This window comes from Euleptes europaea, chromosome 17 (genome assembly GCF_029931775.1).
Source record: "Euleptes europaea isolate rEulEur1 chromosome 17, rEulEur1.hap1, whole genome shotgun sequence".
Lineage (NCBI taxonomy): Eukaryota > Metazoa > Chordata > Lepidosauria > Squamata > Sphaerodactylidae > Euleptes > Euleptes europaea.
Window position 1 is genome coordinate 11,881,073 of NC_079328.1, and position 25,189 is coordinate 11,906,261.

The following is a 25,189-nucleotide window of genomic DNA, read 5'->3' on the forward strand; positions in this document are numbered from 1 at the left end:
AGCGCATAGCAACAGGAGCGCCTTGGTTGCAGCGAAGCTAGATGGGATTCTCTTGTTACAAAACAGAAGCAGAAATGTTTAAGCGATTACATTAAAAAGCATACACACACACACACATTGCTTAGCATTGCTAAGATCCCTGTATATTAAAGTTGATTTCTTCCTGCCATTCTCTCACCTCTGCAAGGTGGTGCATTTGGCACTACATTTAAAAAAAATGAATATATGTTTGGGCTGGTAATGCAGTTATTGCAATGCAGTTTGTGGGGTGGTAGTCGACTTTACAAACGTACAAAGCGTCCACCCCCGACCCTGTCATCTGTGCCACTGCACTGTGGGGAAATCCTGCCTGCTGTTTCTGTCCGTTGGCTGTCCTGCTATTTCTTGTCTGATACAGTGTAAAGTGCTGCAGTCCCGACGGTATTTCTTAAAATTTACAGAACAGAGGTGTTCGTGTCTCCGGGTAACGCAGGAGTTGCTCATTGGGGAAATCCATGGAGGCCCGAGGGAAAGCACCAGCCAAAAGAGCCGCTCAGCTCTTCTAAGTGGGGCGAGGCCTTTTATTGCGTGCCCTCTCAGGCGAACGTCTGTCGAGGAAATGTCTACAGTGATAACCGATGTGGACAGTGCGATCCTGAAACACTGAAGCACCAGGAGAGAATCAGTGTAAACTAAAGCTTCTCGGAATTCTTTTTGCTGTTGTATTTGAGCCAGGTACTCTGGGTACATCTCAGAAATAATTGTGCTCATATGTTGTAGGTGAGGAGGACTTACTGGCTACCTGCGCTTATTGGTGGCCAGAGGTGCCTTGCTCTGTAACATCCTTTTCTCCTTTGCTCATGACAGGCAACTGTCCTTGGCTTATGGACGGGCTGGAATAAGTCTTCCTCAAGGAAATGTCATCCGTTTCCATTGTGAAGACACTGGCTTCGATTTTTTCCAGGTCGTCTGTCCCAGCCCTTATCTTCATGCACAGGAGGTTGATATATGTCTCATAGCGGCTTTTCTGTAGAGGGTGTGGAAACAAAAGGAAGCACCTGAGCATCAGCAATGATCATAACAACAGAAAAGAGGTAAATGATGGATGTCCCCCCTCTCCCCCCTCGTATTTCTACTGCATGTCTCTAAAAATGTTTATTAAAATAAGAAACAAAGCACATACATACCCATTCATACAGAATACTGTATCTTCCAAAGGGAACATATATTTAGAGCCATTCATTATGCTTCAAATATCAGATTGATATTCTTACTACCCTTTATCATTTCTGCCTATATACTATTGATTGTTATCTTATCAATGTTTAAACCCAATTTAAAATTGATTAAACTGCTGCTTACAGAGATCTGCTTTATACTGCCCCTCTTGTTATTGCATTCTCTATAAACTACTGATATTAACATTCTAATTATCTAATACCCTATAACCATATTGTGGTTACACATAGCCAGTATATTTCTACTGCTTGTCTCATTGAGATTTTAAGGGGGGTGGGGGTGGCCTCTGGCTGTCTTTTCCCAGGTCCATCACGGTCCTTTGCACTGATAAATAAGCGCCATTTGATTGATTTGAATATTGGAATTTATCATTGGATTTTGTTTTTTGGTGTCGAATGTTAACTGTTTGTTGCTGTTTATGTATTTGTATAATGCTGAAAGCTGCCCTGAGCCCAACTCTGTTTGGAAAAGGGAGGGGTACAAACTTAATAAATAAATGAATAAATAAATAAATAATATTAGTCTTCATGCCTTAAGGAAAACCCATAATCTGTGCAAAAGAAAAAAAAAGTTTGCTCCAGGGAAGGCTAAACTGTCATATCGTTTGGGCCCACTGAGCTCTGGCAGCCGCAATTTCTTAGTTGCAGATAGAGTTGCCAGCTTTGGGTTGGGAAATACCTGGAGATTTTGGGGTCGGATCCTGAGGGCAGGGTTTGGGGAGGGGAGGAACTTCAATGGAGTATAATGCCATAGAGTCCACCTTCCAAATTGGCCATTTTCTCCAGGTGAACGGATCTCTGTTGCCTGGAGATCACTTGTAATCCCAGGAAATCTCCAACTACCGCCTGGAGGTTGGCAACCCGAGTTCCAGATATGAATGGGACCCTGAAGGGTGATGGTTGAAAGTGTTTTCATTCATATACTTGACCCCCCCTATCAGTTACCTTTTCCATAGTCATAAAATTGGCAAATGGGAAATCCTAACAGGCATTTTGTTTCTTTGTTTGAGTACACAGAACCGTCAGCATACAAGGCATTGTAGCAGCATAAAAAGACATTTTAAAGAAGTGTAAGCCCAAACTAGAGTCCTATAGAAAGGGAGGCAAACCTGGGGAGAATGAACTTAAGCCTTACTCATATTCAGCCCAGTAGAAACAGCTGAAAAACAAGTTTATATCCAAGACACACATTGTTTTCCCCCTTTCTGCTTAGTTTCGGTGTCATATTTATATTTAATTAGTAAAAAGAAGAAATGGATGTTTCAAAATGTTTTAAAGATTGTGTTTTTTTTAATGTAGAAGGAGAAAACTGAAATAATCAAATTTGGGGGAAAGTTTTTTTTTTTTTAAAGAGCGGATATAGCACAGGATGCCAGTAAGCATATGCTCAAAAACAAACAAACAAACAAAGAAATAAACAAACAAACACTAGGCTAAGTATAAAGTGAAGAGGAATTATTATATACAGGAATGCTACATATAGTATTACAAGGGAACCAATGAGTGATAGGAAAAATGATAGGAAGATTTTTACAAGTACGGTAACTTTAGTCTTCTGTTTCTGTTTTAGAATACTTACGTTTTGTTTTAAGTGCTCCTTAAGTTTTGCTTCTGGATATTTACTTCTAAATACCTGAATCTTTGAAGCTTTAAAATGTTGCTGGCCTTATTACTACCAGTTCGGCTTACAGAACATAAAGCGTGATCTGCAAATGCAGTTCACATGAAGGCTCTGGGGTACCAGACAGGTGCGTGTTTGTGTGTGTGGGGCCCACCATAAGCCATCAGATTAAGGGGAGGAACACTGGGTGGGGAAAAAAGAAAATAATAAAGCCCTTGTATAATCATTGTCTGCTGGGATGAGAAACTTCCCAGAGCTTGGTCAGATAAGCTCAGGGACTGAATAGCTTCTTTATTCCTGAAGGCTCTGGGGCAGTCCCAGGCTTGCCACTAGGTGGTGGCTGGAGATCTCCTGCTATTATGACTGATCTCCAGCCAATAGAGATTAGCTCACCTGGAGAAAATGGCCGCTTTGGCAATTGGACTCTATGGCATTGAAATCCCTCCCTTCCCCAAACCCCGTCCTCCTCAGGCCGGTGGAAAAGAGGGACCCTATTGCCCATCGTTCAGTGGAGCCTTAAATAACACCCTTTGGAGGTGTTTGCCTTCTTTCAGAGTGACAATCCGTTCTCAGACTAGAAATAGACTTGCAGTGCAGCCCTAAGGAGAGTTACACCCGTCTCAGCCTGTTGACTTCAATAGGTTCGACTCTTCTTAGCATTGCATTATGAAACAAGTCGCGTATTCTGTATGTACCGAATTTCATTTTATGTTGTGACCCGTTTTAGAACTCTGGATGAAAAGCAAGCTGCTTTTGAGTGTTGTGTGGTACAGTAACTGGCGATTATGATCCAAACGCGGCAGTGGGCTTATCATCGTCTAACCATTCGAATTCTCTTTGTCAGCAATTGCTGGTGATGTGGCGTGCTGAATATCTCGGCTGCCACCGTGGGATGATCGAGGGAGGGAAGGGGAAGCCCATCCATATCAGAAAGGACCAGGAGATACTGGCGTGGGCCAGGGATGTATCAGTCGGAACGCCAGAAGGGCATTCTTGCCAAGTGGCTTGTGGCAGGAATTGGGCTCTGGCTGACAGTGGGGGCTGCGAACTGGTTGCCAGGCATGGGCTGCCTTAAATGCTCTTTGCTTGACATAGGGATAGGGATTACAGTTACAATAATTAAAAGCAATTGTATGGCATAGGGATTACAGTTACAATAATTAAAAGCAATTGTATCCAGATAAAATACAGGTTATACGTAAATGAAATAAATCAGTCATGACAACAATCAAACAGGTTTACGCTTGTTTCCTCGAAGCCTCATAGCGGCTAATAGAAACTCTGCTACCTCCTCTGTAATACAGGGGCACTGATCAGCCAGGAGGAAAGCCACTGTGTCCTTTGCGGGGAATATCCTGCATCAGCGGATCAATGCAGGTTTCCCCGTAAGGGCACATAAAACGCACAATAAAGCAACTCATGAGGCACTGTTTCTGGTTGGTCCTACAAGCATGGGCAGGTCCGATTACAGACAGGGATGTTCTTAAATCTACCCCAAAGAATTTCAGTCGGGAGGATGTTACAGGCGAGCTAACATAAAAACATGATGAAGCTACGGAGAGCTTGACTCTGTGTGTTTACTGCAAAGGGCCCGTTTTACTTTCGCCCTTAGCAGCTCCTTGGCGGTGGCCAGCCGTCCCCACCACCCGATTATTTTATTGCTGTGGTACAGAGTGATACGACACGATTAAAATTTTCCTGGTAGAAAGAATATGGAGGATGGTGTGTAGTATTTAAAGGATTGACAAGGTTGAAAAGTATTGCTGGGTCAATGTGCATGTAACTAATAATCACGCTGGGTTCAAGTTATTGACAGATCTGGTGGAAAAGAAATGCGATGAATGGAGAGGTTTTCACAACGGGCCCCGTCGCTTACAATCAGCTCCAGCCTTAATTCAGTGCACGAGATCGCTGTGTTTTCTTTTATTTATTCGGAGAATTTATACGGTGCCTCACCAGGGAAGCTGCTCAAGGTGGCTTATAGCAAACAAAGAACTCAAACAATTTAAAAAGATCTTTTTTCCAGTAATTATCTGACGACAGGTTTTTTCCAATGCCTGAGATATCAGACTCAAACATCCTTACCCCTTTCCCTCAAAATATAGAACTGTAAAATTGCGCCACATTTTTCTGTGGATCTATTCCCTCCCTTGCTTTATTTTGGAGCACAGGCAGCTCTCTCTTGAACACCTTCTGACAGAAACATGATCCTTCGGGACTTGATTACACACTTGACCCAGCAATAAATTTGAGCCTGACATTTCTCAGACACCAGTACAGGAGCGGCATCTTATTCTGGCTCCCTGACAAGCTTTCCTGTATGATTTGTGCGTTTTCTAACCCCTAGTGCAGGGATGGGGAACCTCAGGCCCGGGGGCCATATGCGGCCCTTGAGGACATTTTTGTGGCCCTCAGGAGGTCCGGGGCCCTGCCACGGAGGCACGGCACAGGGCGGCCCTTCCCGAGGGTGTTCCTGGGGCCGCAGCTTGCAGGGGCACTGCGGTGCCCTTTGGACCTCCTCTCGCCAACTGTTGGCTCTTGGTCAGCGAGTGGAGGGGGAGGAACACTTCCCTATGTGTGTAGGTGGGGGAGGAGGGAAGGCAGGGAGGCTGGGGCTCGGTCATGCAGGGCCGGCATGCGTGTGTGTGTGTGTGGGGGGGGGTGGAGGGCTTTTCTCTCTTCCTCTTTTTCTGTCACTCTCCTTTCTCCCCTCTCTTTCTCCTTCTTTTTATGTCTTTGTCTGTCTGTATCTGTACTTTTCTTTCTCCCCCTCTCCCTTTCTCTCTCTTTCTCCCTTCCTCCCCTTTCCTCTTTCTCTGTTTTCCTTCCTTCCTCCCTTTCCTCCCTTCCTTGCCTATCGACGGTGGGCTGCGGGCTGCGCCCCCCGGCGCCTTGTTTGCTTGGGCCCACCGCTGGCTGCCCTCCCACCTGGGAGGGGGAGTGGGGGCGCCCTCCAGGCCTTCTCTGCATGGCCTCCCCTGGGGTTGCCAACCTTCAGGTGGTGGCTGGAGACCTGGCAACCCTAGCCTCTCCCCCCCTGCCGGGAGATCTACACCTGGTATGGCCCCCGAATGATGTTATAAATGTTCAAATGGCCCTTGGCAGGAGAAAGGTTCCCCACCCCTGCCCTAGTGTTAACACAGTCTAGGGTTGCCAAATCTCCTCTTACAGCAGGAGACCTTCTGGCAACCCGGAGCTGGCAACCCTACCCTCACCCCCCCCAATGGAGGACCCCTTCCTCAGCCTAGCAACTGTGGCAAGTCTTGTTCTCTCTGGAATTTATCCCACTTTGGTGCACTGATCCTGTGTATGATTCCTAATAAGAGCCCAGTGGCGCAGAGAGGTAAGCTGCAGTACTGCAGTCCAAGCTCTGCTCACGACCTGAGTTCGATCCCGAGGGCAGTCGGTTTCAGGTAGCCAGCTCAAGGTTGACTCAGCCTTCCATCCTTCTGAAGTCGGTCAAATGAGTACCCAGCTTGCTGGGGGTAAAGGGAAGATGACTGGGGAAGACACTGGCAAACCACCCCGCAAACAAAGTCTGCCTAGGAAACGTCGGGATGTGACGTCACCCCATGGGTCAGAAATGACCTAGTGCTTGCACAGGGGACCTTTACCTTTTATGATTCCTTAAGACCTATTGAGTGAAATGTGCTTCCTCTGAAGTAAGCCCACATACATTCACAAAAGCAATCTCTTCTTGGCAGGATGCCAGCACACAATCTCCAGATTGGATTCCCCACTCCTCCACACGAAGCCTGCTGGGTGACCCTGGGCATGTCACAGTTCTCTCTGAACTCTCTCAGCCCCACCTGCCTCGCAGGGTGTCTGTTGTGGGGAGGGGAAGGGAAGGCGATTGTAAGCCAGTTTGAGACTCCTTAAAGGTAGAGAAAAGCAGGGTATAAAAACCAACTCTCCTTCTTCTTCGACCTACTGCAACTGGAGAGGGTTTCAGATTTTTTGCTGTCCTGCCCCCTTCCCCAATCTAGAAACATTTTGAGGGCCTACCGCACTGCACAGAGCAGGGCAGGAAAGAAGGGGACTGCTGGACAGGCTGCTGAAAGAAGGACGACGGCTTTTGCCACAGCTAGCCTGCTCAGAGATGTTCTGTGGACTGGGGACTCTTCCTCATTTCAGGTGAAGATTTTCCGCAGTTCTCCCACGAAGTCCCACTGGGGGAAGGGGTGGAGCTGCCTTTCCACACCTGGGAAAGGATGAGGGAGCCCTCTTCCACACCCTGGGAGGACATCAAACACACACACACAGCTGGAAAAGACCCTTCCTCTCTGCTGGGAACAATCTTGATGGGACTCCATTGGGCAGAGGGACTGCCCGGGCGGCCCCTCTTCCCTGACTCTGGGGAAATCGGAGTTTTTCACAGCTCTGCCTCCATCGCTCTAGCAAACAGGCCACTTTCTTTGCTGGGTGAAGAAGAAGAGTTGGTTTTTACATGCCGATTTTCTCTGCCACTTAAGGAAGAATCAAACCGGCTTACCATCACCTTCCCTTCCTCTCCCCACAACAGACACCTTGTGAGGTAGGTGGGGCTGAGAGAGCTCTAAGAGAGCTGTGACTAGCCCAAGGTCACCCAGCTGGCTTCGAGTGTAGGAGTGGGGAAACAAATCCAGTTCACCAGATTAGCCTCCGCCGCTCATGTGGAGGAGCTGGGAATCAAACCCGGTTCTCCAGATCAGAGTCTACCACTCCAAACCACCACTCTTAACCACTACACCTCACTGTCTCTCACCTACTTGCCCTCCCTGCTGGTGTTTACTCACTCCTATTTAATTTTAAATTTAAAAATTTCTTGTGCCCTGGGCACCTGTGCAAAATGGCACAGAGGGCTGGGAGGTGGGTGGGCAGCAGCTTATGAAGCAGATCACACCTAACAGAAAGTGGGGGTGGGGACATACCTTTGATGCATATCAAAGAGAAATATCAGTGCAAAGGAGGTTTGAGAAACATTGGGGAAATGTCTGGGAAAACCCAGGACAACAACAGATATGAAATGGAACTGTAAGTTCTGACATCATCTAGTTAAGATAGGCAACAATCCTTTCTGGAAAGACGACTATACTGTGGATCATCCAAAGTTACAGAGAGGTACTGAAGGGTCCCATTAGTACTACGGAATCAATGCTGCAGTAAATAGTCTGAAAATCAGGTTTTTTTAAAAAAAAAAATACTGTTAGATTTAAAACAGAATGTTGTGCTTGATGTGATTGAAAAGAAAAACGGTGAATTGTAAATAAGCCATAGTGTAGCCATGTCAGTGAAGGCCAAGTAGAGGACTGAGGGGAAGGTTTGACCCAGTGATGGTCCAGCACAGTTAATCTGTGCTTTCAGTTGAAGTCCCCAAACGTCTGCATTACTCGCCTCATAGGGCAAACTAACCTTTAACACATATCCTATTTCCTTAAACATAGTAGTCAGCAATTCTTCTTACGCTAGTAGAGTGAGATAGATAAGGTAGTAATATCCTTAAAAGTATGGTAAGAAGGAAGCATAGATTGCTTTTCTATTGGTTACAATTTGGTGCAGTATTGAGTTATCATGGTGTCATTGGTGTAAAAGTTCTGCAAGAGCCTAACGTCAGTTTGCCTATATATGCTTATGCTTTTGTCTGCAAAGTTGTCAGCATCTTGAACTGTCTTAGGAATAGATGCTTCCCTTGATCACAATCAATCAATAAAGAGTTTCTACTCCAGTTGTTAGTAGTGATTTGGATCCCTTCTTCAAACCCAGTTAAAATTTGTAATTTTCTCATCATGATGTTGTGTTTCATGTTGTGTGTGGGGTGTGGTTAAGGTGTCAGTCTAGGACCTGGGAAACCCAGGTTCAAATCCCCATTTGGGCCATGGAAACTTGCTGGGTGACCTTGGGCCAGTCACACACACTCAGCCCTGACTCTGGCTAATATTTGGATGGGAGACCTCCAAGGAGTACCAAGGTCACGACGCAGAGGTAGGCCATGGCAAACCACCTCTGAACGTCTCTTGCCTTGAAAACCCTACTGGGTCACCATAAGTCATATGTGACTTGATGGCAAAAAAAAAAGTGTTGTATGTTGTGCGGGGTTGTGTCATGTCGTATGGTATTGTATTAAAAGTCACTAGAGTTACTGCCATTGTGAATCAACTTGTCAATAAATCGTTTTTATGACTGGTAGTTTTCGCCTTTTGCCCTGACTTTACAATTGCTATAACGAATGAATGAAATTAAACAGGAGTCCGGTCTTGGGGAAAGTATAAGATGACTCAGAAAGATTTTGACAGGATATTGTGACAATATGAGAAACCTGGGGAGCAATCCTAAGCAGGTCTACTCAAAAGTAAGTGCTATGTCATGCAATGGGGCTTTCTCCCAGGAAAGTGCATTTAGGATTGCACTGGTAGAATGCGACAAACGGGAGCTGGTGCAGGTTTTCAGTCATGGGTGTTGCATGAGTTATTGAGAACCACTGATGACAACTGCAGTCAGCGCTCTCTTTCACTTTCTCTGTGTTGCGGCTTCCCTCTGTCTCCATTGAGGTGGCTGTTTTTTTGCGCTACAAAATATGCAGTTTTACTTCGAAATTAACTGAATATTTAGGAGCCATACCAGAGGCACAGAAGACAGAGCATCAGTCTGTACTGATTACTTTGCCACTGCGTTACAGAAATCCGGCGCATCAAATGTGAAGGTCTATACACTGCCCTGAGGGTGAAGGAAGGGCAGAAGGAATAAAAGTGTGACAGACAGATTTATAATTCAGGACTGTGGTTTAGGATCAGGATAGAGGCAGCTGGGCTTGATATGAAGACATTAACTGGTGAGCGGAACAGTCAGGGAGGGAGGCAGCCTTACTCACAGGGGTGGGAAATTCTTGGAGATTTGGGACTGGAGCCTGGGCAGGAGAGTGGCATTAGTGTGGTTTAATGCCATACAGCCCATCCTCCGAAGCAGCCATTTTCTCCAGGGGAATTGATCTCTGTAGCCTGGAGATCAGTTATGATTCCAGAAGATATCCAGGCCCCACCTGGGGTTGGCAACCCTCCTTCCTCCTGACCAATAGCTGCTAAGTGAGCAAAGCAAAACAACGCAGCAAAACTGAAAGGGTGTGAAAAAACTCAGGTCAGAAACCTGAGTAAATAGAAACCTTATGAAAAGCAGCTGGGTTGCAGGCAACAGAGCACGCTCATTCATCGCATAGCAAGTCATGAAATCCTAAATGCTGCTCTGCATGTAGAGAGCAATCGAGTTTCTCTCAACAGCTGGGGGACTTTCCTGTTACCTGGTGCTCAAACTGATATGAACTATATTTACAGTGTTCCAATCCACTAGCCTGAAGATACTCAGGGGGAAAACCAGGAGAATTACAGGGCAATCCTATGCAGATTACGTTTAAAATATGAATTATTTCATCCACACTGGTGACTGAGCCTTTCTCTTGCAAGAGAGATACTGCAGGCCTTGGGAGAGGCACAGAGGTTTAGATAGGGTTGCCAGGTCCCTCCTCACAACCAGCGGGAGGTTTTTGGAGAGGAGCCTGAGGAGGGTGGGATTTTGGGGAGGGGAGGGACTTCAGTGCCATAAAGTCCAATTGCCAAAGGCAGCCATTTTCTCCAGGTGAACTGATCTCTATATCTGGAGATTTTGGGGGTGGAGCATGATGAGGGCAGGGTTTGGGAAGGGACTTCAATGGGGTATAATGCCATAGAGTCCATCTTCCAAAGCTCATGTTCTCCAGGGGAACTAATCTCTGTCGCCTGGAGATCAGTTGTAATCCCAGAAGATCTCCATCCACCACCTGGACTCTAGCTGGCAGGGTTCCATAAATATCTGCAACCGTTTAGAAAAGTCATTCGATGGAAAGATCTTGAGATGAGTTTCCCAGCTTCTCGTGAGCGTTGTTCTGTGCATGCTTCAACCACACTATGCAGACTTACCTATACCGCTCTTTGTCTCCAAAACAATTTGTCAGCTGGAACACGGAAGAAGACTCACCTCAAATATTAAGTAATGCTCTTTCAAACGATATTCTTCAGCCTCTTTTGACTTGATGCCTTTCACTACCGGATGCAGTTTATGCTCAGTTAACTCATCTGCAATCTGCCTCATTTTATTCTCATGAGATTGCAGCTGTTCCTCCTGGAGAGAGAGGGAGGTTTATTTTTATTTATTTAAAACATTTCTATCCCACCCTCCTGAAAAAAATGGCTCAAGGCAGCCAATATGACATATCGCTGCCAGAGGAGCCTTTGAAAACGTCATTATAATTATTTTTGTAGTGTATTTACATAATTACATGGAGAAATGATTACCTCTCTTATGATCCAATAAATCAGTAAAATGTGGGTTAGATAAAGGAGCAATTTATTAGCAGGAAATGACAGTTTTCTTGGGTGGGAGAGGTTTGAAACAGTGCCCGGAGGGCTTCTGAAAAGGCTTGGGCAGAGCATGCCTGGTGGAGGAAACGGAAACGAGGCCTTGGCATTTCTTCAGCAGCAATGTGGAGACTTGGGTGTTCCGCCACCAGGCTTGCTTCAGACAAACCTTTTCATATGCCCCAGGGAAGTTCCCACCCATTAGACAAATTGCCACTTCCAGCAAACGAATCATCCCCCTTTGGGATGGGCTATTGTCAGGCTTCAGCAAATGCACGGCGTTTCAGGCAATAGAACTCAAATCCAGACAGAGCAGCGATTCAGAAATTTATTCCGAAAGACAGTGATTTCAGTAAGGAGACGAACAAGGCTGGAATGCATGGTAGGGGAAGTGTAGATACATATATAGGGCTAATGCAATAGACAAGGCTGGGTTACAGTAACAAAGAAACAATGTAGTCATTTCCTCCCGGTAACGACTTAAGTTAAATTGAAACAGAAACACTTAAGAGCAATCAGTGGAGGAGATGGCTGAGCTCCCGGCTTTGTGTGTGGGACCCGATATCAGATTGGAGATTTACACGGGTGGGTCCCAATAAAATTGTAAATCCCTGGCCGGAGTTCGTGTGCAAAGTGTGGGGGGGAGTGCATGGAGAACTCCATCTTGTTCGCGGGGGAACCATCTTGTTTGGGGGACGGGGCTGTCAGAAGCCCTATCTGACAGCTATTTCCTAACTCAGAAGGCTCAGTGTTCATGCTTCATTGATTCGACTCTATCAGAAAGCCAGCCTCTTTCACTCTGTTTCTGCCACTGAGATACAGAACTACAGAACTGGGTTGTATAGGACACTATGTCATCAAGTAATGGCTTCAAGTAATGGCTTACTGGCAGCAGCCAAATGAGCAGGTAATTACTGAACTACCTTGCAACCAGTAGCAATACTACTGGAAATGGCGAATACATCCTGGAAAGTGTCTGAAGGATTGCAGCCAATGTCTTGTAAAACAGCTATGCTTCCCCTTGGTGAGAACTCAAACCTTCTTCAACTGAAGATGCCATGGATTGAATTAGGGACCTTCTGCATACTTCTCGAGCGCTTACAATGAGCTATGAGCCCACCCCTTTCTGCAGCCATACAGTTTATGGCTAAGGTTAGTTCTAGATTTTTTTTTTTTACATTATTCTAGAAGGAGAAGGCCTTTTATGCAGGGATGTTTCCCTGGGGTCACCCCTGCTGATTGCTTTGGGGCTTCCTTTGGATTATGCATGCCTTTTCTGCCTGTCAGAGGTCGCCTAGCTCTCCCCGCACGTTTTGCCTATGTTTTCCGGATTCTGGCTAAAAACAGCATCTGGAAAACATGGACAAAATGCGCGGGGAGAGCTAGGCGAGCTCTGACAGACAGAAAAGGCATGCATAATCCAAAGGAAGCCCCAAAGCAATCAGCAGGGGTGACTATAGGGGAACATCCCTGCCTAACAGGCCAAAGAGTTGGTTTTTATACCCTGCTTTTCTCTACCGTAAAGAGTTTCACAGCAGCTTACAATCACCTGCCCTTCTCCCTCCACAACAGGCACCTTGTGAGGTAGGTGGGGCTGAGAGAGTTTTGAGAGAACAGTGATCAGCCCAAGGTCACCCAGCAGGCTTCATGTGTAGGAGTGGGGAATCAAAGCTGGTTCATCAGATTAGAGTCCACTGCTCTTAACCACTACACCATGCTGGCTCTCTCCTGTCTTGAAACTAAAATATTCTCTATAACTATAAAATTGAAGCACAGAACTTCAAGGATAGGTGTAGCTGCTTAAAACAGTAGCAGGTTTCCCAGTTCATAATAAGATGTAATATTTCTGAAGAACGGTCTCTCCCTGTAAAGGGGATCCTGTGATGAGCTGAACATCATCTACTAAAGGAAGCAAGAAGTGAAGAAATTTCATTGGGTCCCAAGCTACTAAGTGAGTCATGTCACTGGGCAGGAAGCTGCCAGACTGCTGAGCACAGTAGTGGCCAAGGAACACGGTTCTCAGGCACAGACAATTTGGGAAATAAGGAGAGTAAGAGAAGATGAGGCCAGGTGATGGAGTTGAAAAAGGAAGAAGGGGATGGGGAAGCCAGTACTGTGATTTGAGGTGAGAAGTAAATTGTTTTGGCAGCAGAATTCTGGTTAATAGTAAAACAAGAGAAGAACAGTGATAAGATGGGAAGGGCTTGGTAGAGATGGGCAAGTTCCACTAAGCTCAATCTTTCCAAGTTTTCTTCATTCATGGAGAAATGTCTGGGTCTTTCAGAGAATTATCCAATAAAGTTGGTGTGGGGAAACGCCCTCCACTCCAGAATTTACCCCAGTAATTCAGACATTGGGCTGTTCTCAATCTGAGCTTTTAATGGGGGACCCTGATGGCTTTCCCCGGGCTGGCTGCGGCCCTGAGTGCCGATAAACGAGTGCCAACTTGATTTTAGCTTCAGAACAGTTGGTTTTAAATCATAATTGTATGCATTTTGTATATTTTGCTGTTGTTTTCTTGTGTTTTTAATGGATGTTAGCGACTCTGAGCCTGGCTCCGTCCAGGATAGAAAGCGGGATAGAAGTTCAAAAATAAATAAAACAGCTGATATTGTAATGCCCCTGGATAGATCTATGGTGTGGCTTCAATTAGAACACTGTGTGGAATTCTGGTCACTGTGTCTTAAAAAAGTCGTCACAGAGCTGGGAAAAGTACAGAAGAGGGCAACCAAGATGGTTAGGGGGTTGGTGTACCATCCCTATAAGGAAAGGGTGAAAAGTGTGGGACTCCTCAGTTTAGAAAAGAGATGACTCAGAGGGGACATGATAGAGGTTTATAAATTATGCACGGGGTGGAGAGAGTTGACAAAGAGAACTTTTCTCCCTCTCCCAAAACATTAGAACTCAAGGGCTCCTAAGGAAGCTGACAGGCAGTAGATTCAGGACGGACAAAAGGAAATACTGCTTTACACAGAGAGTGATAAAATTGTTGAATTCGCTGCCAGAAGGGTTAACAACCTCAAGGGGAGGGGTGCAGTTCTCCCAGAATTACAACCGATCCCCAGACTACAGAGATCAGTTTCTCTGGAGAAAATGGATGCTTTGAGGAGTAGACTCTATGGCATTGTAGAAGAAGAAGAAGAAGACTGGTGTTTTTTTTGTCAACTTTCTCTATCACTTAAGGAAGAATCAAACCGGCTTACAATCACCTTCCCTTCCCCTCCCCACAACAGACACCCTGTGAGGTAGGTGGGGCTGAGACAACTCTAAAAGAGCTGTGACTAGCCCAAGGTCACCCAGCTGGCTCCATGTGGAGGAGTGGGGAAACCTACCCTGTTCACCAGATTAGCCTCCGCCGCTCATGTGGAAGAGTGGGGAATCAAACCCGGTTTTCCAGATTAGTGTCCACTGCTCCAAACCACCGCTCTTAACCACTACACCATGCTGGCTCTCAAGTTCGTAGAACAGTTTTTCAGGATTAGGGCCCTTATCTGCTTAAGGTCATAGAATCAGCATTGCTGACAGGTGGCCATCTAACCTCTTCTTGAAAACCTCCAGGGAAGGAGAGCTTACCACCTCCCGAGGAAGCCAGTTCCACTGAGGAACCGCTCTGTTAGAAAATTCTTCCTAATGTCTAGACGGAAACTCTTCTTCTACATTGCCATAGAGTCCACACCTCAACACAGCCATTTTCTCCAGAGGAACTGTTCTGGAGTTCAGTTGTAATTCTGGGAGAACTTCAGGCCCCACCTTGAGGTTGGTAACCCTACAAGACATTGATGCATTCGTGGAAGTTAGTATCTTCTTGCAATGAGTTCCCAGCTCCTGTTACACACACTCCCCCACTTTCTCTCACACAGACATTCATTTCATTTCATTTCATTTCATTAACCTTTATTGGCATACCAAAAGACAGAGATAAAAAACAACAACATACCTCCAAAGGGCAATACATATAAGTTACAAGTCGGGTTAATAAAACTTTTCTTGTTCTTTAAGAACTCCTGTAAGAAATTCAGCCACGGTAGCCGTAATTTTAGGATCATGATCATTCAAGAGAATTTTGCATTTCACTTCATTACTCCTGTATCTCTTGTACTGGAGCAAAGTAAATAGCAGTTTATCCCGCAGAGTCACATAGAAGGGGCAATCTAAAAGGATGTGGTCAATTGTATCCAACAAATTTAAACCGCATGTGCATAGGCGTTCATGTCTAGGGATCTGAAGGTATCGGCCTAAGAGCATCCTAGATGGGAATGCGTTAACCCTAGCTAATAGAAAAGCGCGGCATTGAGAAGGTATCTCTAGGTTATCTAGATACCTAGCCATTTTACCCGATCCATTATTAAGGCCTAGGGCCGCCGGAGAACAGATGCGGGGAAGAGCTGGGTTAAATTGGTTCTTGTAGGTTATCCGGGCTGTGTAACCGTGGTCTTGGAATTTTCTTTCCTGACGTTTCGCCAGCAACTGTGGCAGGCATCTTCAGAGTAGTAACACTGAAGGACAGTGTCTCTCAGTGTCAAGGGTGTAGAAAGAGTAATATATAGTCAGAAAGGGGTTGGGTTTGAGCTGAGTATTGTCCTGCAAAAGTATTGTCCTGTGAGTATCAAGATTAGAATCAGCACCTTACAAACCTACAGTCTGGTTCAGGTTCGTAGATGATACATTTACCATTTGGAGCCATGGTGAAGAAAAATTAATGGACTTTCTAAACCATCTTAATAATATCCATCCAAACATTCAGTTTACCATGGAAAAGGAAATTGAGGGTAAACTCCCATTTCTTGATACCCTTGTCATCCGTAAATCAAACCTTCAGTTAGGTCACAAGGTCTACCGGAAACCAACTCACACAGATCGCTATTTACACAAAAACTCCAACCACCACCCCCGACAGAAAAGAGGAATAATCAAAACATTAATGGACCGTGCAAGACGGATCTGTGAACCACAGTTTCTCAAGGAAGAAACTAACCATCTAAATCACGCACTGCTAGCAAACGGCTACTCCAAGAATGAAATCAGAAGGGCCATTGAACCAAACAAAAATCAGAAAACTCAAGAAAAACAGTCTCCCATAGGAAAGGTATTCTTGCCATTTATTAAAGGAGTCACTGATAGGATGGAGAAACTTTTGAAAAAACATAACCTACAAACAGTGTTTAAACCCACCAAGAAAATACAACAAATGCTACGATCAGCAAAAGACAAAAGAGACCCCCTCACCTCTGCAGGAGTATATCGTATACCTTGCAGCTGTGGAGAAGTTTACATCGGGACCACAAAACGCAGCATACAAACAAGGATAAAAGAACATGAAAGATACTGCAGACTTGGCCAACCTGAGAAATCAGCAGTGGCTGAACATGGACTGACACAAACAGGACACAGGGTCTTATTCCAAGACACTGAAAGACTGGACAATTCTACCAACTATTTTGTCAGATTGCACAGAGAAGCCATTGAAATTCACAAACATCAGCACAACTTTAACAGAAAAGAGGAGAGTTTAAGAATGAATAAGGCTTGGCTTCCTGCCCTGAAAAACCTCCAGACAAAGACAACATTCAACAATAGCCATACAGATTAGTTTTGGATTACACACATTAACAGATCACTTCAGGATACAATGGTTCCATATTAACATACCATACCCTCATTAGCACATTATCTTGATACTCACAGGACAATACTTTTGCAGGACAATACTCAGCTCAAACCCAACCCCTTTCTGACTATATATTACTCTTTCTACACCCTTGACACTGAGAGACACTGTCCTTCAGTGTTACTACTCTGAAGATGCCTGCCACAGTTGCTGGCGAAACGTCAGGAAAGAAAATTCCAAGACCACGGTTACACAGCCCGGATAACCTACAAGAACCAATGAACTCTGACCGTGAAAGCCTTCGACAATATTTTAAGCTGGGTTAAAATTCTGCAATTCTACATCAAGGAGATGTTGCTTGATTCTTTTAAAGATGTAAGATTCATTGGCTTCTCACACAGACATAAATCTGATTACAATTTTACCTGACAGAGTTTAGTTGTGGAAGATGGCAAGAGGGGCCGGCAGAACTTCTTCATGGAGCAGATGGCGGCTGGGAAAGCAGGAGCAGAAAAGATGGCCGCCACCAGGTTGATTCTCAGGATCCAGGACAGCATCTCTGCTTTGCTCCTGTGGAAATGGGGAAGGATTGGAGGAAGGGAGGAGCATCAAGGGAGGGAAAAAGAGAACCTGAGTGTGCCGGGATGTCTAAAAACAGTCTGAAGGCCAAGATCATGGCAGATGTATCACAGATAAATTGGCAGCTTGTAGGAGGCACTCAAGATGTTTCTCTTTCACCTCAGTGTGCTCTCTTTTGAAGGTTGAGACGAGGAAATTGGTGTCTGCCTATTGACTGTGTGAAGGAATGAGGACATGAGTCTGTGTTCAGACATCTTCGAAATCTACTACCCAGCTCTGTGCTTTTTGTAAAGACCCCTGACCAGTATGCTGTTTTGCTCTTACATTTAAAACGTATAGGGATTAAGAGATGCCCTCACAACATCCTGATCATTCACAATGCTCTTTTATGAGACATCGTTTAGAGCAGCGGTCCCATTCTTTTGTGGTGTGGTAACCCACAAGTCCAGATTTAGTTGGTACAGTGACCCACTTAAAAAAAAAAAAAAGAGCATGCACAAATCAATAAAACTGCAGAAGCCTGTGACCCAGTTTCACAGGCTTCATGGCCCAATTTTGGTTCAGCACCAACAGGTTGGGAAACGTTAATTTAAAGCCGTGTCCCATCCCTCTCTGTCACTGTTTTTTACTTGCCTCCTAAGTAGTACACAGAATTCATGGGATGCTGGAGGAGATGGCGAATGGTGACCATGCTTGGAAAGGACAATAAGGGTTGAATTCAGGCATTGTAAGCCTTTCGGAGGCATTGATGGGGCACCTGCAGATGTTGCATGACGGTTGACTCGGACCAAGTGGACTCGGAGACGGTGCCCACTCCCGAGCCCTGCACTGCTGCGTCACGTCCCTGGGCCAGTGTGGATGCCATCTGTAACTGCATAAGTTCCCCTTATCTCAGGTTAAATGGGCCCTTATGCCACCATGGGGGTCATGCTGGCTCCTAAGGAGCTACGCCCCCCCTTTTAGGATTGCAGCCTTAGTTTCAGCAACAGATGTGTGCCATGTGAGTGCACGTAATACAGAATTATCATATCAGTCAGCCGTTAATGACCTGTTCTTCCATCCCATCATTCAGAATACCATGTGACAAGATGCTAGTTTAGTTATAGAGAAAGGAATTTCTTTTTCCGAAATTCACTTTTTTAGATACAGCCATTAATTCCTCTTATTCTCTTTTTTTCCTCTTGTAAAAGTGGGATTTCTCTTTCATTTCTCTTTTCGCTTTGACAATTTCTCTTTGAAGAGAAAGCAATGCACTCTTTTCTAACTTCATCCCTTGTAGTTTTAATATGAGGAGGAAAGGTAAGGTATGGGAAGACACGGCCTGCCTCTGAGCATCTAAAGAGTGAAATCCCAAATATTTGCAGAACCTCCCTTCTGCCCTTCCTCTCATTAGACTTCTCCTTGATGAAAGCAAGAAAGCAAGATCAGAAACAAACCCCAAATTCCTAAGAGGAAAAGAAAACAGATTGCTGGATTTCACAGAGGAGTTAAGAGAATTTCTCTTAAAAACACTACAAGATGCACATGGATATAACCTGGTTGTAATAAACGCTTAATGCCACACCTGTTGTGCTCTCCTAATGCAGAGACTGTCAGCAATTGGACAGGTAAAAGGTAAATGATAATAATCCAGTTTGCGCCTAGCTGGGTTACTTACGGTGCTTGGAAGAGAAACACTCTCCAATCTGCCGTCTTCAGCTTCAGTACATTGGATTTTTTGCTGTAATCGGAGGCTTTTGTGGCTAAGGCATGGTGGATACGGATAGCATTCTTGAGATCGACTTCAGAGAGATCTTTGTCGGGTTTATATTCATCCTGTGGAGAAGAGCAACAAGGATAATGGTAACATAGATAGAATTAAGTTTGGGTGGATTGTCTAGGCTTCTTAAACATTCCCTGGCAGATGTTCAGCCAATATTTCCTTTAAAAATATTAAAGCAATTCTATGGCCTTTTATGCAGGGACGTTTCCCCGCGGTCACCCCCGCCAACTGCTTTGGGGCTTCCTTTTGATTATGCATGCCTTTTCCGACCATCAGAGGTCGCCTCACTCCCCCCGTATGTTTTGCTCGCATTTTCCAGATGCTGGTTAAAACAGCATCTGGAAAACAAGGGCAAAATGCGTGGGGAGAGCAAGTTGACCTTTGATGGGCGGAAAAGGCATGCATAATCAAAAGGAAGCCCCGAAGCAGTCGGCGGGGGTGACCCCAAAATCCGGTACGGCATGCCCACTCCAAAAGATACATCCAGCTACTTGGGGGCAGCCTGGATGCACATCTAAAGGGGTATCCAGTGTCAAATCTCTGGAGCTTGTAGTTAATAGCATAACAAGGAACAACTGTTTATTTATTTTTCTTTTCAAGGGGGAGTTGCTGCAAGTAGGGTTGCCAACCTCCAAGTGGAGCCTGGAGATCTCCTGGAATTATAGCTGCTCTTCAGATTACAAAGATCAGTTGCCTTGGAGAAAAGGGCGGCTTCAGAGGGTCGGCTGCGTGGCATTATGCTCTGCTGGGGTTTCTCTGCTCCCCAAACCCCACCCTCCCCAGGCTCCATCCCCAAATCTCCAGGGATTTCCCAACCCAGAGCTTAGATTAGAGTCCTCCACTCTTTACCAGTACACCCTGCTGACTCTCAGGATTTAGGATGATGCTTAATCCAACTTTATGTATTGCATTTCATGGCTGTTAAAAGGCACACACAGGATCATTACTGACCCATGGGGTGATGTCACATCACAACGTTTACTAGGCAGACTATGTTTACAGGGTGGTTGGGCAATGCTTTCCCCAGCTGTCTACACTTTACCCCCGGCAAGCTGGGTACTCGTTATACCAACCTTGGAAGGATGGAAGGCTGAGTCAACCATGAGCCGGCTACCTAAAACCGACTTCCGTCGGGATCGAACTCAGGTTGTGAGCACAGCTTTTGACTGCAGTACTGCAGCTGACCACTCTGCACCACAGGGCTCTTCTTTCACGGCTGTTTCCCACTACATAAAACTCCATAATCACAGCAGATGCAGCTGGTGACATTCTACAGGGCTGATTCAGGGTATTTGGTTCTCTGAGCAGGGTATACCCACCACTGACTGGGTCAAGGCCAACCTTGGCTTGGAGCTAGCCTGCAGTGGCACAGGTCCAGGAAGCGGTGCCAGCCATCTCCCGTGCTGGGAGTGAGCCAAGTCCCTGCAGAACATCAGCACCTTCCTCATTTAGTTATTTGCTTCATTGATACCCTGCCTTTCTCCCTAATGGGGACCCAAAGTGGATTGCATCCTGCTACAGTGGGGACCCAGCATGGTGGTTAAGAGTGGTGGTTTGGAGTGGTGGACTCGGATCTGGAGAACCGGGTTTGATTCCCCACTCCTCCACATGAGCAGTGGAGGCTAAACTGGTGAACTGGATTTGTTTCCTCACTCCTACACATGAAGCCAGCTCGGTGACCTTGGGCTAGTCACAGTTCTCTTAGAGCTCTCTCAGCCCCACCTACCTCACAGAGTGTCTGTTGTGGGGAGGGGAAGGGAAAGTGATTGTAAGCCAGTTGATTCTTCCTCAAGTGTTAGAGAAAGTTGGCATATAAAAACCAACTCTTCCTCTTCTTCTTCCTCTCCTCCATTTTATCCTCTGTGAGGTAGGTTAGGCTGAGAGTGTGTGACTAGCCTAAGGTTGCACAGTGAGTGTGGAAGAGTAAGGATTTGAACCTGGAACTCCCAGATCCTACTCCGAAACTCTAACGACTGCACCACCCTGCCTTTCATTGTGCTGCTCCAGGCAGTTGCTTGGGTGCCTTGGACCGAGAACCAGCCCTGGATCTTTTGTCCTCAGGGCGAGCTGGTGCCCACTGACCCAGCAGGCTTTGCAGACAGTGCATTGAGAGCCAGTGTGGCGTAGTGGTTAAGAGTGGCAGACTCTAATCTGGAGAACCAGGTTCGATTCCCCACTCCTCTATGTGCAGCCTACTGGGTGATCTTGGGCTAGTCACAGTTCTCTCCGAACTCTCTCAGCCCCATCTACTTCACAAGGTGCCTGTTGTGAGGGAGGGGGGGGGAAGGGATGGCAATTGTAAGCCGCTTTGAGACTCCTTAAAGGTAGAGAAAAGCAGGCAACTCTTCTTCTTCTTCTTACCTGATTTCCTAGACTCTGCTCTTCATAAGCTTTGTTTTAGACCTGGGGTGGGGAAAGTCAGGCCCGGGAGCCACTTAAGGCCCGCAAAATCATTTGGTCTGGCCCTTCGTGGGTCCTGGCAGATCTTTAGCTCAGAAGGATCTAAGACTGGTGATCCGCCCCCTCCTGCGGACAGGAATAGCCTCTATTCAAGGTGGATGTGAGTTTGATTTGCAGAGAAAAGGAACCTTTTTTCCCCCTTGCTGAAGAGTCGTTAGCTATGGAGCTGCTAGGACCGCCCAAGAAACCGTGTTAACCCTTTCCCACCCGGGCCATGGAGAAACGTATTCCCTCTGTACTACAAGAGGGCTGGGGGCAGAAGTGGTGACAATGGAGGGGTTAAAGGGGGCAGAGCCAAAATGCATGGGGGGGAGTTCTTAGCCAGTGTGTCCTCATTTCATCCCTGCAGGCGGAGGTAGCAGGAGCCAGCTGTAGAATCCGGCCCCTACCATGCGGAGCAGGAGCAACTCCGGCTTGTGGCTGGACGGCTACGCCCGAATGGTGCAACAGACCATCCCGTGCCACCAGGTGTATGAGTGCGCCACCGGTTGGATGCCTGCCCACTTGCCCATGCAGGGGGGTGTCATCTGGGGCAGCTGCCTGCTTGGGGCTTGGTCGGCTAATTTTTAAGTTGATACTTTTGTATGGTCCGCGAATGATGTTATAAATATCCAAATGGCCCTTAGCGGAAAAAAGGTTCCCCACCCTTGTTTTAGACAAAGAGGAGAACACACTGTGAGAGAGGAAGAACTGGCAGCATCGCGAAAACAGAGTGGTTCACCATCTTTACCTTTTGCAGATACAGAATGGTTCCTTTCAGCACAGCGTAAAATTTTTTCCATCCTCGTCGTCCCCTGGGGGCTGAAAAGCAAGGAGGTAACTATACCATGTGTCTAGAGCAACTAGGAGATGAATAATGCATCTCAGGAGAAACACACAGAAATACCCTTCCATGCAAGGCTACGCTAGGGATAGGGGAGATGTGACAGTGGCATGGTGGTACTGCCCAACTAGGAGAAGAATTATGCAAAGGGATCAGGGCAGAGGGGAAATGTAACTTGCTGCATCCTCCTAAGCAGAATTACACCCACTGAAGCCAGCGGGTTTAGAATAATGCAACTCTGCTTAGGACGGCACTGCCAGTCGGCATCCCATGCTCCCTCATACCTCATTCCCGATCCCAAATATGGTGTGCCTTAATTCCAGAAAAAGGGGCAGGGCTGTTTAAAAATTCATGCTGAAAACCCAATGGAGAGGCAAGAGCAAACGTCCTCTCTTGTGCCACCTACACAATTATAATAAAGTGAAATTAGGGGTTCAGCAGAGTCAGATCAGTTGAAAATACTACGGAACACCTTTTCAAGATCTCCGCTTAGACCTCCATCTGATAGGCCATCCGTTTGCAAAGAGTCCAAACAACTTTTTTGCTATTTGTATTAACCTGTGGTTAAAGCATAACACTAAGGGTTTTAATGGTAAATTGTGAAGAGCTGTGCTAGTCTATGACTGTTTTTAATAAAGATTGATTGTTTGATAGGCTGGCAGCTGATATTAGGGTGGAGGAAGGATTTATGCCAGTGAAATTCCTCTATTGTTATTGTTTATGTATTGTGGAAAGTATCTCAAAACTGAGAACAACACAACATTGGGATACCCTTCCGGGGAGCAAAATAATTGGACATCTCTACATGAACAGAAATTGGCTGAATTTAATATTAACTCCCTACATCTTCCCCACCCCCTCAAATCCATGTTTGGATCAGCCACACAAAAAATTCAAAGCAAACTCGATAGAATATTTTCTCTCCTTGCCCCCACACTAATAACCTACTTCTCTTCCCATCCATGTCAGCATGGGTTTTTCGGGTGAGGATGCCGTGCTTGTAGGTGACAGCGTTCTGGGCCTGGGGAACATCCAGGAAAGGGTTGCTGCCATCCACGATCCTTGGCGCTTTCTTGGCACTGGCACCAAATTTATCATCCACCAGTTCTGACAATGATTTTCTGAGTTCATCTTCGTCACTTGGATAGAAAGCAAAATAAAACAAAAATCAGTGGCAGTGAGAAATCTGTTTTTGAAAATGTCTTCTGTCTCCCTCTGTGTGTGTGTGTGTGTGTGTGTGTGTGTGTGTGTGAGTGTGTGTTTAGCATCAATGCAGAGAGCCTCACTGCTAGCATTAACAACCTAACCTCCACATATACTATTTATTGGGCTTTTCCGCATTCTCATTCTCCTTGCTTGTGTTCCCGTTGCTTCAGGGTTCCCCCCCCCCATTCCACATCTGTTTTGCTCCCTCTAGTGGTCGATTCGATATTACATTGCTTTATGCCCATCATATCTCTCTGCAGATTTATGCTGGACATAAAGCGATATAATATGTAATCAACCAGTAGAGGGAGTAAATATGTGCAGAAAAGAACCCCCCTCCCCCCAAAAGCAACAGGAACACACAAGCGAGGAAAATGAGAATGTGGAAAAACTCATCATGGGAGTAGTGGAAGAATTGGGATGTGGAATGGTATAGTATAGTCTAATCTCATCAGATCTCATAAACTAATGAGGGTCAATATTTGGAGGGAGAGCACCAAGGAAGACTCTGGAGAGGAAGGCAATGGGAACCTACCTTTGCTTCTCACTTGCCTTGAAAGCCCCTTGCTGGGGTTGCTATAAGTCGGTTGCAACTTGACAGCACATACATATATGCGCAGTGGAACAATGAAATGAATTAACCTCAGAATTCCAAGAAAAACTGACCCACAACATGAAGTGAAGATGGGGTTATGGAAAGGGTGAGAATCAAGAGCACTTTTCCAGATGCTTCCATTCTCTTCACAGGAGACCAGTTTGGTAGCTTTGCTTTCATTCGTTTGCCTCCTGAGATATTGCTGGCCTTAAAATAACTTGGGTGATGTGAAGTATAGAATGTTTTTAATATTTATGTGTATCCTGAGTCTATGCACATTTGACTTTAAGGGGCTTATTTCTTCATAAAAGTTAACAGACTGCACCCTTGTATTGGAGTACTGGATTTCTGAGTTTGGTTGCATTGATTCCTGTGAGTAGGTCTATGGATCTAAGCTTTGCCCCAAGTACTTAATCCGTATGACTAGTACATTATTGTTCTACCTCTCCTCCTAGGAGCACAATGAGGCTCTCCTCTACTGCATTTTCACAACAACTCGGTGAGGGAGTTTGAACCTGGGTCTTCCCAGTCATAGTGTGATACTCTAACCACTGCACCACATTGATATGTAGTCTAGCACAAACACAATTTAGAATCTTAAAATGCCGTTTTAAAAGGGTATCAAGAACCCTTTAAATAGTATTGCAATGGCCCCACTGATATCTCATGATCTCATGATCCTGAGATACGCAAAAAAAGCACACCTCTATTCTCAGGGCAGTTTGTCCTCAGTCCACTTTCTCTCAGAAACAAACCTAGGGTGCCTATTATGCTGGTCTACAATACAGAGCTCTTGTGCAGTTTGCCCAACCAGAGTGCTGGTCTAAGAGGTTGAACACTCCCCCCCACACACACACACTCACTAACAGCCCATTCCTGAGGGAGAGGGCTGAGCCGGTGGCTGGAGGCAGCGCCGCCGCACCACCTCTAAAGGAGGATTCGGGGCCCCCACACT

At 45.8% G+C, this 25,189-nt stretch overlaps 1 protein-coding gene across 1 annotated transcript in view; it reads right to left on the reverse strand.

Annotated features, from left to right (window-relative positions):
* Window positions 1–787: 787 nt before the first annotated feature.
* Window positions 788–25,189, reverse strand: part of PSD2 (pleckstrin and Sec7 domain containing 2) — a 68,010-nt gene continuing 43,608 nt past the window's right edge. The window contains exons 9-14 of the mRNA XM_056862285.1: window positions 23,382–23,572; window positions 22,341–22,411; window positions 19,046–19,203; window positions 17,235–17,379; window positions 10,822–10,965; window positions 788–1,006 (exon numbers count right to left, since the gene is read on the reverse strand). Coding sequence (XP_056718263.1) covers window positions 788–1,006; window positions 10,822–10,965; window positions 17,235–17,379; window positions 19,046–19,203; window positions 22,341–22,411; window positions 23,382–23,572 — 928 coding nt within the window. The remainder of the gene's footprint in view (window positions 1,007–10,821; window positions 10,966–17,234; window positions 17,380–19,045; window positions 19,204–22,340; window positions 22,412–23,381; window positions 23,573–25,189) is intronic.